The sequence below is a fragment of the Carcharhinus amblyrhynchos genome, chromosome 7 (assembly GCF_965287045.1).
Source record: "Carcharhinus amblyrhynchos chromosome 7, sCarAmb.v2.hapA, whole genome shotgun sequence".
NCBI lineage: Eukaryota > Metazoa > Chordata > Chondrichthyes > Carcharhiniformes > Carcharhinidae > Carcharhinus > Carcharhinus amblyrhynchos.
Window position 1 is genome coordinate 89,239,735 of NC_137330.1, and position 20,708 is coordinate 89,260,442.

At 42.0% G+C, this 20,708-nt stretch overlaps 1 protein-coding gene across 12 annotated transcripts in view; it reads left to right on the forward strand.

Moving 5' to 3' along the window:
- eya4 (EYA transcriptional coactivator and phosphatase 4) overlaps positions 1 to 20,708 on the forward strand; it is a 417,250-nt gene that overhangs the window by 366,259 nt on the left and 30,283 nt on the right. For all 12 annotated transcript variants that reach the window (XM_080192745.1, XM_080192744.1, XM_080192747.1 and 9 more), the window contains 3 exons: positions 14,519 to 14,577; positions 14,663 to 14,823; positions 19,956 to 20,070. In XM_080192745.1, the coding sequence (XP_080048871.1) occupies positions 14,519 to 14,577; positions 14,663 to 14,823; positions 19,956 to 20,070 (335 nt within the window). The remainder of the gene's footprint in view (positions 1 to 14,518; positions 14,578 to 14,662; positions 14,824 to 19,955; positions 20,071 to 20,708) is intronic.

The window sequence follows — 20,708 nt, forward strand, 5'->3', positions numbered from 1 at the left end:
CGCTGGATATTGACAGGGAGCTGATTATCATATGGAAATTAACATTTCCATATGATTAGCAGGCCCAGGACAGTATTTTCCATGCCTGCTAGTGCCTCTCCCATCCCCCCCCAAAAAGCCACCAGGTGTGGTTCCCTCCAGCAGGGTTTACGACTGCTCCCCACTAATGGGGAACAGGTGTCCTGATCACGCTGGTTGGGGGCACTGTCCAAGGAGCAAACTGGCACTGCCCATTGGGCACCTTGGCACTGCCCACTGGACACCAGACAGTGCCAAGTGGGTAGGGCCAGAGGAGCCTGGATATACGGGGGAACAGGCCCTATTGGGAATATGATTAGTGTGGGGGAGGTGCCCGCTGCCACTCGGTGGGTGGAGATTGGGGAGGTCCACTGATCTTCGGGTAAACGTTCTCCAAGGCGGCCTTCACGACATACGACAGCGCAGAGTCACTGAGCAGAAACTGATAGCCAAGTTCCGCACACATGAGGATGGCCTCAACCGGGATCTCAGGTTCATGTCACACTGTCTGTAACCTCCATGACTTGCCTGAACTTGCAACACTTCACTTACTGTCCTGTCTGGAAACAATACAAATCTCTTTAACTTATGCATAATGCTATCTCCACTCACATTGTCTGCACCTTTAAGACTTGATTTGCTGATTAGCTGTAAAGACTCACATTCTTATTAGTATTCTGTAAACTGTGTGTGCCTTTATATACCCTGTTTGTGATCAGAACTCCCCACGTACCTGACGAAGGAACAGTGTTCCAAAAGCTAGTGGTGTTTACTACCAAATAAAGCTGTTGGACTTTAACCTGGTGTTGTGAGACTTCTTACTGTGTTTAACCCAGTCCAACACTGGCATCGCCACATCATGAGGTCCAGAAGGCCAGTGATCAGGGAATGGAGGAGTCTGGGAGGCCAGCAATTGCGGGGGTTGCAGGGCAAGCCAGTGATATAGTTGTGCAAGATCCCTTGGGGATCAGCAGGAAGCTGCCGATTGATGAGGGTAGTTGCGGGGGGGGTGGGGTGGGGGAGGTGGGCGGGGGGCAGGCGGGGGGGTGGGCAGTGCGCTTGCACCAATCTCTGCACTGACAAATCGGCGCATGCGCAGTGGCCCAATCAGCGCAATGCTGCTGACCCTTTGGGTGGAAATAGGCTCCACCCATTGCTTTCTGGATTGAATGAGACTGAGATACTCTGCATTGCACAGTGTCGGAGATTCGTTTGGTAAGTACACCCAAAAAATGGGCAGGAAATACTTCCGTTTTCTCGCCCGATGAGCACTTAGTTTTGTTTTGGAAGAATCCTGGCTTAGGTTTTTAATTAAAGATTTATTAACTTAATTTAAATTCCGCCAACTGCCTCAGAATCCGTTGGATCTCTGTGCATTCCCAGCGGCATCATTTTCTTCCAGTTGGGAGGTGCACACAGGTCATTAAAGCTCATGGGGAACCCACGAAATGGCCGACACGCGCATCTTTCAACCCGATCTGCCAGAAAAGTTGCGAGTCGCAATGGGAGAATCAAGCCCAATGTTTCAGGTCATGATCTTGAAGTTCAAGTTTTCTGCATCTGTGGTGCTATGCTGCTGAGGCTTAATGAGGTGTTTTTTTGAAAATTTGCCCTTTTATCTGCAGAGGCATATTTTAAGATGTTTAATTTAATATTTCACGAAGTCATCAACACCGCAATGAAGCTTAACTGTGAAGCTTACCTAATAAATGAACCTTTTCTCACTGGAGAAGTGTGAGTTTGATTACCTCCTTTATGAGAACCTTTGGCACTTGTGAGTTATTCAGTGTACCTCATAAACCGAATATTCTTAAAACACCAATAAAATTAACATTGCATTCAGTTAAATTATTAGCAGAAATCTGATGATGCAGAGATCAAATATGTAGCCAATGCCGAAATTCTTTCTGGGAATAATCAATTAATAGCTTACTGAATGGTAGTTTTGACAAGGCTTGAATGTGTTGAATCTTTTACGGCTCTGTCAATCGGTGAAATCTTTTGAACAGTTTATGGTTTAGGTAAATCCATCCAGTTAGCCCTGCATTTCTGCTGGGGAATTGATTTGTGAAGAGAAGAAGAATCTTTAAGTGAAAGAGCAGTGTCTTAAATGGAATGACAATGGGCAGTTTCTATCATGAATGCCTGATGCACAATACTAGTTCTAGACCAAATAACAGGTAAAAATCTACCCAATAGTACATAAATAAAATGATTTGCCGCTGAAGCAAAAAGTCTGCTGTTTCAAACCACATTCAAGCACAGTGGAAGATTACAGGCGCGATCTAGCGACTGTGTTAGCCATGGGCAAGAATCCCATAATGCCTGCTAAGTCTCATGAGCGGTCAAAAATGGGATTTATGCTGACGAGATCTCAGTTTAGATATTCTCCTCCTCCCTTCCCCCGTGCCATTAAATCAGGCACGCAAAGGCGTCTGTGAAGCCGGCAACTTTCAAGTTTCACTCAGCCTTTCTTGCCTGATTCAACACTCGGGCCAGAATTTTCCAATCATTCATGCCAGCAGGATTTTCCTATCCCGCTGCAGTGAACAGAGATTTGCCTTGTCACCAAAATCACCATCTTCACTGCAGCGGAGCATGGCGTGAATGGGTGGTAACATCATGCCCTCTATGCAATTTTGGGAAGATCGCACCCAATGGTGGGGGGCGCGGGGATGCAATTCACCATTCTGACCTGCTAATATTTTAGCGGGGCCTCAATTTGGGGCCCTGATTGCCCCCTCCTTCGCTCAACCCGTTAGAATGAAGGGGCAGGGGGGACAATCAGGTCCTTTCAGGAGTTTAGGCTGGGGGGGTTGGTATCCCCTGGGCATGGGCACCCTGGCAGTGCTACTGCTGCCCCCTTGCACTGCCCAAGGGGCAAAGTACCCATGCCCAATGGTCACATTGCCACTGTCCACCAGACATCAGGCAGTGCCAAGGGGGCAGGGCTTAGGGGGCAGGGTCAATTGTGGGCAGGGTCTAGGGGCAATCGGTGGGGTGGGAAGTCCCGCTGCCACTGTGCGTTAGGATCGGTCATGGCTAAGGGAGGCCAGCGATCAAGGCAGGCTGATGGAGTGAGTGGTCTGCCAGGAGGGCATCTACCTCGTGGGGAAGGCTCTGGGGGGTGGGGGGTGGTGTCTGCCGGGGATGCCTGCTTCTCTTGGAGGGGGGGCTGCCTCTCATGGGAGGGGGCTGCCAGGGTGGGGGTTTGGAGGCATTTCAGGGGGTGTTGGGAGAGCTGGAGATCAGGGTGCTCTAGGAAGGAAGGCATGTCAGGGTTGGCCCAGGAATGCTCATGGCGCCTGCGATCAGGCCGTTGGGGGCGGGGAGCAGCGGCAGAAGTGCGAGGGCCCCAGGCTGGCCAGCTATCGAGTTGACCGGCAAACTGTAGGCTGACAGTTCATACGCAGAATTCCCAAACTGTCCGACTCCAGCGTGATTAGGCCCACCCCCGATGATATTTAATGATATTCATGACTGTGGCCTCTGCATTGCACAGAGTGTGGGAGATTCGAGTCTGACCTCCCACTGAAAAAACAAATCGTGATTTACATAATTTTTCCCACAAATTCAACACTTCGAAATTTTTTGGGACAATCATGGCTTTTCAGGTAACTAACCATGAGTTGCTATTTAAGATCAGATAAGTTAGTCACTAATCAGTTTTGTTTGCAGTCAAAGTATGATATTTTTCGCTATTTATCCCCACTTACTTAGTTTTGCCGAGTAGTTTCCTGCACTATTTAAAATGACTATCAAATTAAGCCTCCCTAGCACCAATATTCACAATGTAGTGCATATCAAAGGTTGTAACAGAAATACATTAAACAGACTAATGATGTTGTGTCTCTTCCTCTCTGAGTGAATGTTCTGGTCTATTCATACTCTCTTTGCTTGCCATATGCCTTTAGGTTTTATTTCTTCATCAGCTATGTAACTTGAGGGGCAAAGAATTCTCTGTCCCTAGTCACTCTCACTTTTTCAAAAATTGTTTTGGCTTCTTTCTGATTATTTCTTGATTATCTTATATTTGTAGCCTCTTATCATCTCACCAGCCTGTGGATGCAGTTAATTACTATTTTTCATATCATAACTCTTCAATAACCATAAAGACCATTATTAGGTCAACCTTTAACATTTTCAGCTCGAGCGAAGAGAGCTCTAAATTTTAAAATCTGCTCCTAATCCTAGAAAGCTGCAAATAATTTTCTGCTGAACAGAAGGTTGTCTCCTCCTCCTCCTCCTCACTTACAATAACAGACAAAGTTTATCCTCAGCAACAACCCATGCCAGCACTTTTTTTAATCCATCTTCAACATGGAGAAAAATGGAATTATTTATAATCAATTTCTGTCAGGACTAATTTCAACACAGACTATTCTGCATTCTTTATTACATGTAGTAGCATTAGCTTTGAGTGTGTGAACATGGAAAAGTCTAGTTGAAAATTCTGGGTGGAAGAAGGTTTTATCTAGTTCCCAACTTCAGGATTTCAGCTACAGATGTGTTGTGGAAATTTGATGCAATTCCGCCAGCAGGGTCACAAGGGGAGCTGCAGATTTGTTTAGAAGCTGCATCCAGCAGGTTTGCAACCACGATTCCCAAGACTCATTCCAAATTCCACCCAGGATGAGCCGGGGGTGGGGGAGGCATGAGCAGATGCCTCTTAAGCCTGTACTGAACAGGGCAGCTTTCTGTGGGATCTTTCCGATCTACTCCTGGAAATTTTATTCAACTCACCTCATATAGGTTCAGCACATACCACACGTGCTTAGATGAAGTGGGGCCTTGATTTCCAGATGTATTAAAGGTGCCAAAGGCCTGAAAGACTAAGTATAATCAATGCCAGAAGTACCTTTTAGAAAGCATCTCCTCATTTCCTTGTGGCAACTTAAATGTATTAATACTTCAATCTTAACTCAGTAATCATCATTCCCAGTTTAACGTTTATTTATTAGTGTCACAAGTAGACCTACATTAACACTGCAATGAAGTTATTGTGAAAATCCCATACTTGCCACACTCTGGCATCTGTTTGGGTACACTGAGGGAGAATTTTGCATTGCCAACGTCTTGCGGATTGTGGGAGGAAACCAGAGCACCCAGAGGAAATCCACGGAGAGAACGTGCAGATTCTACACAAATAATGACCCAAGCCAGGAATCGAACCCAGGTCCCTGGCACTGTGAGGCGGTAGTGCTAACCATTGTGCCACCATGGACAAGGAGTGATAGCTGATATGGTTAATGGTTCTCTGTCCAGGTAGTAACCCCTCTTCAAATCTGCTATCATCACCCCTGTCTGCTTGTTAATAAAACTGCAACTCTAATCCTCTTTATCCTTATAAACCACAGCTTCCTCTCTAACTTCCCTTTCTTCTCAAAGTCCTTGAACATGCTGTCATTTCCCAAACCAGTGTCCACCCATCTTGGATTTCCATATTTGGATCTCTCCAATTAGGTTTCCCCCCTACACAGTACTGAAAAAGCTCCTAAAGTCATAAATGGCATGCTATATAACTGTGGTGAAGGTAAACAATCCCTCCCTATCTTTGTTGACCTTTGACTTAATTAATTACACCATGCTCCTCCAATGCCCCTTCATCATCGTCCAGCTGGATAAGACTACATTCACCTGATTCCATTCTCATCTATCCATTGACAGCCAGAGCACCACCTGCAGTTTTTTTCCCCTTCCCACTTCCACACCATTTTCTCTGTTATTCCCCCAGGGATTTACCCTTTCTCCCTCTTCTGTTTTTGATCTACAGGCTGCCCCTAGTAACATAATCTGAAAACACACCATCAGTTTCAACATGCCCAGGGAAAACACCCAGCCCCATCTGTTTAAAACTGCGCATTGTCTCCATGTTTTCAGACTGCTTATGCAAGCTTTCATTACTAAACATGCAGAAAGTTCCTCCAACTGCATTTTGGGAAGACAGGAGCTATTGTCTGTAGTCCCCACCAGAAACTTCATTTTCTAATCATGAACTTCACCTCTGTCCCAATCAACAGTCTGAGACTGGGCCAGCCTGTTTGAACTCCAAATGAGACTTTGACCACATATATGTGTCATCAGTAAGACATGGCTGAAATCCTCATGCACACCTTTGCAACCTCTATATTTGACTGTTCCAATGAGGTACTACCAGGCCATTCAATTTCTACCTTCCATGTTGTTCAGATTATCCATTCTGTGCTGCCTAACTTCTCATTTGCACTATATCCCATTCACCCATTATCCCTGTGTTCTCTGTCTTTCGTTAATTTCCAGTTACGCACTGCCTCAATTTTAAAATTCACATCATTGACTTCACCCCTCCCTATCTTTGTAATCTCCATCTGCCTTACAACCTTGCGAAGTATCTGTGTGCCTCCAATTCTGGTTTAATGAACGTCCCAATCCACCATTGGCAGCCATGCCTTGAGCCGCTAAGACCTCTAGCTCTGGAATTCCTTCTCTGAACCACCCTTTCTTCCTTTGAGATGTTCCTTAAAACGTTCCGCTGTAACTTCAAGCTTGAGAAACTCTCTGGAAAGAGAAATCCTCTCACCTCCCCTTCTCAGTCCAAAGGTGCAATTTTAAATTGATGGTTCATTGTTTCTCCAACCAGAGGAAATAGTCTTTCAACACTTTTTATGATTTTTAAAATCCCTAATCATTCTCTTATTAACTTTCTCTGATCCAGTTGAAATCACCCTAATATATCAAACGTCTTTTGACAGACCCATTGGTTTGTCCAATTTCAATGCATCAGAGCACCAAACCTGCTCATTGCAATCTAACTGCAACCTCACAATTGCTTTGTACAGATTTGTCATCACTCTGTGATCTGGTATTTCATGACCCTATTTATAAACCCAAAACGTTTTTAGCCTTTTTCATGGTTTCACAGGAACATAGGACTTAGGTGCAGGAGTAAGCAACTTAGCTCTCAAAACCTGCTCTGCAATTCTGCAAGACTGCAGTCAAATTTGATGTGGTTTTAACAGGCACACGCCTGACCTGACAACATGAAATCACGCGAGATGACGTCAATCATGCTTCCATACATCATCACGCACGCTCGCAATATTTTGCTTGGCAGGTGCATCTGAAGTCAGAAGCACACCTGCTGACTATTAAGCCCGTTAAAGAGTTACACAAAATCCTCGGCCCATCCACGTTTATAGTTGGGTCAATCGGCCAGGCCAACTTTACATTTTCACTTCAACCTCAATGGGATGAAATGTCTGGGATGCAACTTAATTTTTAAAAAATATGTTCTGGGACTAAATACTGGGACTAAATAATCTGTAAATTGTCTGTGCTTTATATGCTCTGTCTGAGGCCAGAACTCTCCATTCACCTGACGAAGGGGCTAACGCGAAAGCTAGTGAGTGTACTATCAAATAAATCGGTTGGACTGAAACCTGGTGTTGTCAGACTTTTTACTAAATACTGCTGTCAGGGGTTTGGCTTTACTGCCTAGGCACAGTTTGCTGCATTTTTTTCATCACTTTTAATTTGTAGAGCTCCACAATATAAGTGCCAGTCCACACTCTCCTTTTCTCAGTGCCTGCCCCCTTCCCACCCACCATGGCAGCACTGAGCCTTTCTCAGCATATATTTTACGCTGGCTGCTTGTTAATTGGCCAGTCAGTATGAAATTGACTCCCAGGGCCAATCACAGCTGGAAGCCCATTTCATACCCACCTCCGGGCCCACCAAGTGCGCACACCTGATGGCCACAGAATTCAGACCACTTTGTATTCCCATATTAGTCTGCAGTGTATGGGATTATTACAATCAGGTGAGGAAGGACAAACTGGCTCCCCTTTATTCAGCTTCCGTGCCTGGTCAAAACAAAAGTTTCTTTACCCTGTAGATGCCTTTTCCAATCTAACTGTGTTTACTAATAATAAGGTGCCAATCAAGCCAAGTTTTCTTGAGTCGAAGATAGACAAATTTCTTAGTTACGAAAATAATGCAAGATGCAATAACACACACACATAAGAACAAAGAACAAGAAATTTACAAAAAAAGTTACAAAGAAAATTACAAAACAAAAAAAAAGCCCTTCAGCCTCCAAGCTTGTATCGACCATGCTGCCCAACTTAACTAAAACCCCCTACCCTTTTCTGGACCATATCCCTCTATCCCCATCCTATTCATGTATTTGTCAAGACACCCCTTAAAAGTCACTGCCATATCCACTTCCACTACCTCCCCCGGTAACGAGGCAACATATCAGAAGTAAAAAAAGTTAGAGTCCAATTAAAAGTTAAAAGGGTATATGATTGAGTTCTTTGCTTTTCCTTGAGACATTGATTGTTTAACATTGTGGCTGTTTGAATTTAATTGATCCTCTTTAAAATCCTGAAGATGAATTGGAGTCCACTTTGCTGGAGACAGTTTCCTTTCTCTTAATTCTGTGAACCATCTCCTATAAATGGATGGGTTCCTCCTGAGGTTCTTTCTGATGGACAGTCACTATTTCTTGGGTTTGATTTTTATACTGTAGAGATTATTAACTTAAAAGGGCTCCCTTCAGCAGATTTTCCAAATGACTTTGATGAGTTCTGTCTGTGGGTGGCTGGACAAAACAGTTCTTAAAAGCCTGTATACTCCCAGAAAGATATATAATTAACGTGTCTTGCAATCATTGTTGTAAGTCACCTTTTGATTTTTCATTTCGGAAACTTTTGACATATTTCAAGATAGCGGAAACCAACAGGAGATGAGGTTATTTCATCTTCAACAATGGAATTTGAGTATCTGTTGGCCCTATCTGGCAGGTTAGCAGTTCCCATTGTCTTTGTTGTTGATTCAAATTCAGCACGTTGCATTTTTAGTCTCTTTCTTAGTTACAGAGTTGAGTTTTGAAGTCTGTAGATTTCCTTTAAAATGTTTCTCACTTCACACTTCCTTTCTGAGGTTTATTGTTTGCTTTTCTCACCTTCACCTTGGACCATGGCATTGCATTTTAAACCAGGTGGCTATCTCATTTCTTGACGTTCTGATTTTCCAATCAGTTGAAAATTCTTTGAAAATCATTTTTCAAAAATAAAGAGGCATTTTTGTGATACTATCAACTGCTTTCAAGAATTTATATGTTTGTGTCCTAGGTTTCCCTTGGGATTCTCCCAGCTGTCTCACTAATTTCATTGGAAGGACCACAGAAACCCCAAATAATTTATGCTGTTTGTCCCCAGGGATTTTGTAGTTCTTCTATAGAAACTAAAACAGCCAAATTGGAAACCAAACAGAAATTGTTCCCCCACATTCTATTCTATCTTCCCTGTGAGTTTCTACTCCCATTGTTTGTTTCCTTTTTTCCAAATCTGACACCTCTCTGTCCATTACATAACCTGCACATGCCCTCTTCAAAGTCTTTGGAACTGTAGGCCAGAGATAGACCAGGAAAATTGTACCATTGGTTCTCCAACCTATGCTGGGAGCGTGGGAACTGTGATTGTTTCTAAATATTTACATATTTACATTTGCATTTCAGTAGGAAAGCATTTTATAAAGCTGTGCTACTTTGGAAAATATTTTTAAAAATTTTGTTGGTGTTATCCATAACCATGTCTTATTTCTTTTGTTGTGTTTCGTTACATGTCAAATTTACAGAGCCATCTGCCTTTCACTGTTCTTGAGATATTGGCTGTAAAATTACCTTTGGTCGTTTTAGGTTTCCATACAGCTAACCTCTGTTGACCTACACTGTTGGTCTCTTTAATTGAAGGCTGCTTCAATCGGGAATACTGCCCAGCCTGCTTTAGGCACGGGTTTCTGGCTTCCTGAAAACCCTTGACTGTGTTAAAAAAAATCTCCTGTGGTGCAACAGTGCGTACTCCCATAGCCCAGACAGTGCAACAAATTATGCTATTGCCAAGCAGTCACTGTTATTACAAATCACCAAACCAAGCTGCAGTATAATAGAGAGCACACTTTTATTAAAACAGCCTCTTGCAAAAACAATATGACTTATTGGTTGTTTCTAAGAGCTACCAGAGTGCACTTACAAAGCTCCCTCTGCTCAGGATTAGTGGGGTCTCCTTGTACCCGCCCTGACCTGAAATCCAACTCTCTCCATCAATCTCTTCCTCTGCCTCTGTCAACTCTTACACATGTGCTACATAGCGTTTCAACTTAATACAGCAGATCTCTGCTCTGCAAGGCTGTCAATTGGGAAGGATAGAAAGAACATACAATAGTGGGGTTTCTGTATTAATGAGGGAGCTGGAAATAATGTAGCGTAATGCAGTATTGGTGAGTGTTACAGTGAAGGGCTACTATTTGTTGTGTCACATTAGTGACATTTAATCATATGATTTACAATAATTTTGCTTATGGAGTTCAGCATTTGGAACAGTTTAAACATTCTCCTTCATGTGTTTTTAATGATTTCTTTATTGAGTGTAATTTTGAACAAAAAAATTAAATAAGACATTATTCTTGTATACTATGTATTCAGTTATTTGACACTGAAGACTGTATTTGCTTAACCTCATCATATTTGGCTACTTAGTACTGGAATGTTACTCTAATCTCAACTCACTTATATGTGGAGAACATTCATTGATTCAGCTGTGCTGAGGTCAGTTTCATATGCAGTAAATTATTAGGTCCATATGAAAGATATATAGCTCATAAGGTTTGAGGTCAGGCAGCAGCAGGCATTTAGTTTGATTGAGAAATTAAAATGATTTGTTGATGGACTTTTTTTTAGAGAACAGCAGAACACTGTTCCACACTACCAATGTTTTATTAGTCATGGTAATGAATGTTAGCCATCGCCTTTTTCTAAGTTTATTGCAACTATCCACCATCATTACTATAAAGCACTAAACTTCAGCTTCAAGGTTCGGCTTCTCAAGGAGTTATTCATGGCATTCCAATGCATCAACTCCCATTCAACCAAAACAAAAGGACAAAGAATATTCATCTTGGCCTGGCAGGATAACTTCCACATTACATAAACCATTTCAGATTGTACACAACTGTACAGGTAATTTACTTTTTCTTTCTCTTTTTAACATGGAGGGTGCTAATTGCATACAAATCCATTATAATCTGTGCAGAAAATAGCTAGATATTTTATAACACTTTGCTGTCCTTGGGAAGGTTGTGGGAATACAGGCTGATCACAGAAGGTAGATGTTGCTCCCATCAGATTCAAACGCAAGCTTAGAATCCCTCCCAACACAGTGTTTGGCAGTGCAATTTTGTTCTTAGTAATTCCATTTTGGACGGCTGCGCATCAGAGCAATTAACTATTTTCCACATCTTCAATGAAAATGCTATAACAAATGTAATGCCACACAAATCAAGCACATATAAAATGTACAACAGCTTTCGGAGTGAAGTTATGAATTAAACAATTATGATATCATTTTCACCACATTCTTAAAAAGAAATGTGCAACAGCCCGTGGTTGTGATAGCTGTACCAATTCCGCCATCTACTGGTTGAATGTTGCTTAATGACCCATACAGTACAACCCCAAATGCCATAATAAATATTACATCAATTAATTGTATTTCTTAGTCATCTTTTGCCCACATAATTTGAAAAAGATAAATGTTCATTGATAGATGAACATTCAACCTTGTCTTCCCTCAGGGTGATCTTAGTTTTTGATTGGAAGTGTATGGGATTAAATCATTTAATAAATAAGTTGCCGTCCAATAGCGAGCTCACTTCTAGTCAGACAGAGTACGGCAGCAAGGAAGATCAAGTAAAGAATTGGAGAGATGACATAACCTTGCTTGACTCCTGTCTGAATCTCAAGAGGGCCTGTAATGGATCTCTTGTCACTGATCGCCATTCAAACATCATCATGAAGCAGGCAAAGGATGCTAATGAATTTTGGAGGATGTCCATACTTCAGCAGAATCTTCCAGAGCACCTCATGATTTATACACTCAAAAATCTTTGTCAAATTAATTCATTATGCAGAAAGGTTGTTGTTCTGTGCAAAATGTTTCTTGGAGTTGATGAGCTGTAAAAATTGATGGCCTAAACCCAGATTGAGATTTGTGGAGTAGTATGTCGGTTCAGAAAAGTTTTTGTATTGACCTTTCCTACAATGGAAAGCATGGAGATACTGCTGTATTTCCATAGTTGAGTTTTTTGTTGGATGTCCCATATCTTGGAGGTTGTCACAATTATGACCCTCAAGGTTATTTGGGACTTCCTCTTCATTCCAGATCTATACGATAAGGACTTGGAGTTCTAATGTTAGCTGTTCTCCCTCATGCTGAATGATTTCAGCAGGGATCCCATCATCTCCTGCTGCTTTGTTGTTCTTCATTTATGTGATAGCTTTCATCACCTCCGTAGCTGTTGGTGGAGTTCTGAGCTCATCTCTAAATAGATAGTGTGGGATGCAGTTGAAAACATTCACATCAACAATTGATTATTAATTGAAAAGGTCTTCAAAATACTCCCTCCAACAGGCATTGATCAGATCTCTCCCTTCCTTGAACCTCAGGGGAGTTGGACTTTGTAGCAGTGGAGAAGCCATGGTTACCATTCATATCAGTAAGATATTGAATTTCCTTTGTGTAGTCTTCCCATCACATGTTCTTCATGTCACATGTGGACCTCTGTATCTCAGCTTTTACTTGTTGGTGAGCCAGTTTCTTTTATTTTGAGTTCAAGTCATTCCACCAGTGGCAGAAAATTTTTCATTTGTAATCAATCAGCTTGTTAATATCCTGATCATTTTCTTCAAACCAATCCTGATGTACACTGCCAGAAAATCCAAATATCCTTTTGCAAATATTGATGATATTGAACTTGGGACACCTCAGGCATTGTGGACACTTCTTCTTGTTTGAAGTTTTTCCTATGCATTGTTGGAATCTGTCTGTTGTTGATCTTTCATGGATATCTCTTCTGTCGTGCCCATTATTTGGGAGTCAATTTGACAGATGTAATTGAATGAATAAGTTGGTGATTGTCCAGCAGTCATTAACCCCTGTCATTGCTCTGGTGGTGTGGACATCATTGTGATTCCAAGCATAGACAATAACTTAAGTGATGGTGCTTGGATTGTGGTATTGCCATGATATGTTGTACTTGTTCTTCTGGTGAAACATGGTATTGATAATGATAAGCCCTTGTTCTGCAAATTTGATAAGAAGAAGAATGCCTTTGAAGTTGACATTTCCAATTGTTTCCCTGCCAACAGTTCCATTCCAGAGATCACTTCTAACTCTGGTGTTGAAATCTCCAAGAATAAGATTGTCCTCCTTTGGAACCACACAGAGAACTTGGTCAAGTTTAGCATAGAAATCTTCCCTGGTTTTGGCATTGGCAATCCAAAGTTGGGACAAATACACTGGCTGCTTGCTGGTTTGAGACAAAGTGTCATGAGGTTCTAATTCCTTCTAAGAGAATATGGTTGACAAATTTGTTCTCAATGGCAAATCCAATTCCATGAACTCTCTATCCTTTTTCTGATTTCCCTTTCCAAAATAAAGTATAGTCATCTCAGATTTGATTGTCCCTCTCCAGTTTGCTGAGCCTCACACAGAGCGAGAATATCAGTGTCATATAGCCAGAGTTCTCGGGTAACAAATCCAGTGTGACACTCTAGGCATTCATTCACAGGTGAGTCCTTGAGGATCCTTATGTTCCTGATCCCAAACATTGTGACTTGTGTCTTTTGTGTGTTTCTACAGCTATCTGGTTGGGAGAGATGAGACAAAATAAGTTTAGGCACATTTTCTAGCCTACTCTGCAATAAGGGATGAGCAGAATGGATCCTAAAGACAGCTGCTCAGTCACAGTTACAGCTGCCAAAAGACATCAGTGTTTCATCTGAGTGCTAGACGACCTTCTTATAATTCCACATCAGTGCTAGATCATGACCAGAAGCTTCCAGACAACATAATCCTGCTGTCATAACCGTTTGATCGTCAACAAAGGGCTTGGGAGATATGCTTGGAAAAAAAAATCCCTGTCTGTGACTTCAACCAGCAGAGAGTTCTCCCCTTGATTCCCGTTGGCTCCCAATTTTTGCCAGGGCTTCTTGTGAGGTTGTTGATCATTTTCTGGCACTGTTACATTTCTGGCTATACTTCTGGCATTGACTATCACAGTTATTTGGTTTCACTGCCTTTGGAATGTATATCTAGGAGGTTGTACAAGCTTACTTCATGGCTTTGCCGCCTACTCTGATAGGCAACTATTCAATGGCATATTTAGCTGCATTCTACAATCATTCAAATTAACAAGTCACACTAATTTTGTGTGCAGTCCGTATTGTAAACAACAGTGATGAATTAACTAAATCTAGAGCTTGTTACAAAAGTCCATTATTGTTCTAGTCTTTGACTGAGCATTCTGCGTATGTAACATTTTATATGTCAACGTTCTACAACCTGGAAAACCAAGGGGTGGAAGTTTATTCAGAACAGTAACTGCACTTAAAATTGCAGTACAATTGTCTGTGCTCAGAGTGGTATTTTTGTATTTTATTAATTTGGTCACCTTTTGACAGGAATGTGATCAAGTTCATATAGATGATGTCTCCTCTGATGACAATGGACAAGATTTAAGGTAATCTTTGTTTTCTACAGAAGTTAGTATAGCAAGAAAAAGGATTTTAAAATGATAGAAATGTGTTGTTTTGCTCTATTTGCAGTACCTACAGTTTTGCAACTGATGGTTTTCACGCAGCTGCCACCAGTGCAAACCTCTGCTTAGCAACCGGTGTGCGAGGAGGCGTTGATTGGATGAGAAAATTAGCCTTCCGCTATAGGCGTGTAAAAGAACTATACAATACTTACAAAAACAATATAGGAGGTGAGTCTGGTTTTTTGTTTACTCTGATTAATTTGGTTTCTCACTACGGGCCAGAACTTCCAAGGAGTAGCAGTCATGCAATCATAGAATCTCTACAGTCCAGAAGAGGCCCTTCGACCCATCGAGCCTGCACTGACAACAGTCCCACCCAGGCCCTATTCATGTAACCCCATGTTTACCCTGCTTATGACACTATGGGCAATTTAGCATGGCCAATCAACCTAACCTGCACATCTTTGGAGTGTGGGAGGAAACTGGAGCACCTGAGGAAACCCATGCAGACACGGGAGAATGTGCAAACTCCATGCAGACAGTGACCCAACGCCAGAATCAAACTCAGGCTCCTGGCGCTGTGAGACAGCAGAGCTAACCACTGTGTCACTGTGCCATCATATTTGAATTGTCACTGTGCTCCTTCTTAGTGAAACTGGAACATGGCTGCACATCCCCCACCTGACCTTCTGACTCTGGCTGGGTGAGAAATGTGCAAAGTAGCAGATTACTAAGGCCTTCAGTTGACAGCTACAGAATCGGGTGAAAGGAAACCGCAACCTCTTTTTTGCAGCACTAACTGCCATAAAGCAGGTAAGTTTAATGCATGTACCAGACACTCTGAGAAGTGAGGGAGAAGCTAAGTGGATAGGATAATGTTTTTCAGATGGTCTGTGCATGGGGAGGTGGAGGGCTGGGGGGGCTACAAGGTAGCGAGCAGTGCCCTGAGATGGTTATTTGGGGAGTTAGGATGGGTAAGGGGGTCAGGTGGTCAGTGTGGAAGTCAGGTGGTCTTGGGGGATAGTCAGGGGTTCCCATGGGGTGGAGGGCATTGTTGCTACTATTGCTAATTACCCAGGAGTTAGAAATGCTTTCAATTCCACTGACATTCCTTGGGTAACTATTCTGGTAGTACAGTCAGAGCCATCAGACATCTCTGATTTAAATTGGAGTTTTGGATAATTGCCTGTTCAGGGTATCTGCCCACAGAATTTTGAACTTCTCGGGAAATTCCAGTGTAGTCCTCATGAGGAGACATCTAGGGGTTCCTGCAGTGCATCTTCAGCGATGCCTCCTGGATACAGTCCTCTGGAGACCAAAGGTTATGGACCAACAATTTAATAATGTGCCACCTTCAGAATGAACATCGTTCACCACAAACTAATTCAGTGTTGCCATAGACGATCTGGAAGAGGGGGCTGAGTGTAGGGTAACAAAGTTTGCTGATGACATGATGTTGAACGGGAAAGCGAATTGCGTGGAGGACGCACAAAGTCTACAGAGAGATTTGGATAGGCTGAGTGGGTGGGCGAGGATCTGGCAGATGGAGTATAATGTTAGCAAATGTGAGGTTATCCACTTTGGAAGAAATAATAGTAGGATGAAATATTATTTAAATGGTGAAAAGTTGCAGCATGCTACTGTGCAGAGGGACCTGGGGGTCCTTGTGTTCGAATCACAAAAACTCAGTCTGCAGGTGCAGCAGGTGATCAAGAAGGCGAATGGAATGTTGGCCGTTATCACAAGCAGGATAGAATATAAAAGCAGAGAGGTCTTGCTGCCACTGTACAAGGCACTGGTGAGGCTGCAACTAGAGTACTATGTGCAATTTTGGTCCCCTTATTTGCGAAAGGATATATTGGCTTTGGAGGGGGTACAGAGAAGGTTCAGCAGGTTGATTCCGGAGATGAGGGGGTTAGCTTATGAGGAGAGATTGAGTAGATCGGGCCTGTACTCATTGGAGTTTAGCAGACTGAGGGGGGATCCAATAGAGACATATAAGATAATGAAGGGGCTAGATAGGGTAGAGGTAGAGAGATTCTTTCCACTTAGAAAGGAAACCAGAACTAGAGAGCACCGCGTCAAAAGAAAGGGGCGACAGTTTAGAACAGAGTTGAGGAGGAACTTCTTCTCTCAGAGGGTAGTGAATCTCTGGAATTCTCTGCCCATTGAAGTGGTGGAGGCTACCTCATTGGATATGTTTAAGTCACAAGTAGATAGATTTCTGATTGATAAGGGAATTAAGGGTTATGGGGAGCAGACAGGTGAGTGGAACTGATCCACTTCAGACCAGCCATGATCTTATTGAATGGCAGGGCAGGCTTGAAGGGCTAGATGGCCTACTCTTGCTCCTATTTCTTATGTTCTATTGAAAGAAAACTCTCACTTGTGGTCAACTTGACAACCTGTCTCACATCCTTCTCATTCAAAACATTCTACAGTTGAAATTCCACTAGATTTAGCACATTAACTAATAAAACTGCATATTTTTGATCTATGTTATGTTAACAAAGATCTTTCTGTTGAAAACAAACTTTTGGGATGGTGAAATTGCATATTTGAGTGAAATTTAAATGAGTAAGGATAATTATAGGATGCACCCCAACTGGGAACAAAGTTTAGCAAAATATTATAGAATGTTAGGAGATATTTGCAAAGAACAAAAAATAGTAAGCACAGGAACAGGCCCTTCAGCCCTTCAAGCCTGTGCGGATCACGTTTACCTATCTAGACCAGCCCCTTATGTCCCTCTATTCCCCATTTGCTTATATGTCTATGAAGGTAAGTCTTCAATGTGGCTAACGTAACTGCCTCAACGACTTCACTTGCCAGTGCGTTCCAGGCCACCACCACCTTCTGTGTAAAAACCTTTCCCTGCACATCTCCACTGAACCTTTCCCCCCTTATATTGAACTTGTGCCCCCTTGTAATTGTCATTTTGGCCCTGATAAAAAGTTTCCAACTGTTCACCCTATTTATAGTAAAAAGTCTGACAACACCAGGTTTTAGTCCAACCGATTTATTTGATAGTAAACTCACAAGCTTTCGAGGGGACTCCCTCTTCGTCATGTGAATGAGGAAATCCCCTCGAAAGCTTGTGAGTTTACTATCAAATAAATCGGTTGGACTAAAACCTGGTGTTGTCAGACTTTTTACTGTGTTTACCCCAGTCCAACGCCGGCACATCCACATCATCACCCTATTTATACCTCTCATAATTTTATAAACTTCCATCAGGTCTCCCCTCAGCTTCCGTCTTTCCAGCGAGAACAACCCCAGTTTATTCAATCTCTCCTCGTAGGTAATACCCAAACCCAAAAGGACTCTTTGTCAAGGCCAATGGAGCAGAGCTTAAAAAATGTAGCAGACTTCCTTTGCACAAAGGTTAATCTTTCCTCCCCTTACAGTTCTGTGATTTAAGTTGAATAAGTCTTCAACTGATGAACATTTGACCCCAAATAAACTAAACAAAACAATCCAAAAGAACTTTATTCATTAAAAATGAAAGAAGAACATAATTTTAAAATAACAAGAGATTGGTGAAAGAAAAACACAGCATCTTATCATATGAATCAAAAATTAACCAACCATTTTTCTGAGTTCATTTCATATCACTGAAAAAAGACATATTTAAGCGTTTTGTCTTGCACTCATCAGGCTATTTGCAAGAATATTAAATGTAAGGTAAACAATAGTTTAAACGTCATGAAAAGACAGTCCTGATGAATGCCAAAGCAAAAGCCTCAACTCTCTTTTTTCAGCTGTATTCAAGTCCTGTACCAAAAAGCTATTTGGCAGGGTAGCACAGTGGTTGGCAGTGCTGTCTCACAGCACCTGGGACCCAGGTTCAATTCCAGCTGTGGGTGACTGTCTGTGTGTAGTCTGCACATTCTCCCCGTGTCAGTGTGGGTTTCCTCCCGGTACTCCAGTTTCCTCTCACATTCCAAAGCTGTGCAGGTTAGGGAGATTAGTAGATAAATACATGGGGTTACGGGAAAGGGCCTGGGTGGTATCCTGTGTCAGAGAGTCAGTGCAGCCCCGCTGGTCCAAATGGCTTCCTTCTGCACTGTAGGGGTTCTATGATTTTCTTCGGAATAACAGCTGAAGCAAATTTTAAGACTTCTGGGAAGGTTGAAGGTTTGATTATAAAGACTGTGTACCTTCTTTGCATAATTTTCTGGTAATACGATAATGTCTCTCACAGCTGGCAAGGGGGTTTGCAGGCCACTGATTTTGGACTTGCAATTTTCCAGCAAGGGAGAGAGGGACCGTGAAATGGTAGTTTTGCTGCTAGTAGTGACGAGAGGAAAGAATAAAAGCAATGCAGCCTTCCATTTGATATCAGTTTCACCAATCAGACTTTCCCAATATGACATGATGCAGCAATATAATTCTCATTGAAATCTGGATCCTAATGCGTGCAACAGTTCCTGGCCCACTTTATTATCACCGTGGACATTGAGCACTGAATGTTTCAACTGTGTCGGTATCCTGAGGCAGAGATTTTGCAGAGATTAGGCAATTCCCCCTTCCATTATATTGAGAGCCCTTTGATTTTGCTTTGATTTATTTTATTATTGTCACATGTATTAACATACAGTGCAAAGTATTGTTTCTTGCACACTATATGGACAAAGCATACCATACATAGAGAAGGAAAGGAGAGAACGCAGAATGTAGTGTCAGAATCAAAACTAGGATGTAGAGAACAATCAACTTAATACGAGATAGGTCCATTCAGAAGTCTGATGGCAGCCGGGAAGAAGCTGTTCTCGAGTCGGTTGGTACGTGACTCAAACTTTTGTATCTTCTTCCTAACAGAAGAAGGTGGAAGAGAGTGTGTCTGGGCACATAACGTCCTTGATTATGATGGCTGCTTTTCTGAGGCAGTGGGAAGTGTAGACGGAGTCAATGGATGGGAGGCTGATGTGTGTGATGTGACTCTTCATTAACTTCACAATGCTAGTTATATTTGAAAATCGCATCCTGAAAAATGGTGTTAAAATTCCACTATGTTATGAAATAAAGTTTCTGAAACTGAATGAATGATACTTGTTTTCCAGTGTAGCTGAACTTTCCTCCCATCAAACTGGTCAAAATAATCCAGTTAACAGCTTCCAAATTTATGAAAAAAAGTAGTGGGCGGAAAATCATGACCATTTATTGTACCCATGATTCTCACAACTAATGAGACACTTCATTGCTGAAGACAAATTGAAAAATTTCAATCCCAGTCAGGCTCTATCCCCGCAAACTCACATATTTACCCCATTGATCCCCTTAACCTACACCTCTTTGGATACCTCAGAGTATTAAATATATTCTCATTGTACTTCTCTGTGTATTTTCTTGTATTTTAGGGCTACTTGGTCCAGCAAAAAGAGATGCCTGGCTTCAGTTAAGGGCTGAGGTTGAGGCTCTGACAGACTCTTGGCTATCAAATGCACTTAAATCATTGTCAATCATCAGCTCAAGGTAGGATTTACTGTTTAATAACTCATTAGGAATAATACTTTAACCCGTGCACCCATGCCACAAAAGTTTATTTATCAGTATAATTGTTGCTTGTTGCTGAAACTTCCAGCACATAGTCACATCATTGCTTTGTGTTCCAACAAAATAATGATCGGATGTCAATAATAGTTTTAACTATGAAAATAAATAACAGCATTCTAACATTTTCATTTTGAAAGGCCTTCAATGTGAAATGCAGTGGAAATTGCCTGGAAAATTTGCAAAGAGGTAGATTAGACATAATGGATTACATTTCCTCATGAAGAGAGATTGGGAGTAATGATTGCGCTGCTTTAATGGAAGGTGATCATGAAGACAGGATTGTTAGCTCCTGATGAATGAATGGAGAATCATGCATCCAAAGGAAGATAAGACCAAGAGAATAACATGCATGGAATAGAGGTTTTCCAATTTTCTTTTCAGTTAAATTAACAGTAGGATAATCAGATAGCCTCTAAGAGGCAATTCTCCAGATTTTCCTTCCTGCATTTTGCCCAGGGATGCATTACGTCCAAGTGGTAAAGAAAATCCATCCCAACTGTTTTTTTGTTCTTGAGATGTGGTGCTTAAACATGGCAAGGGGGAGGAGGGACCATGTC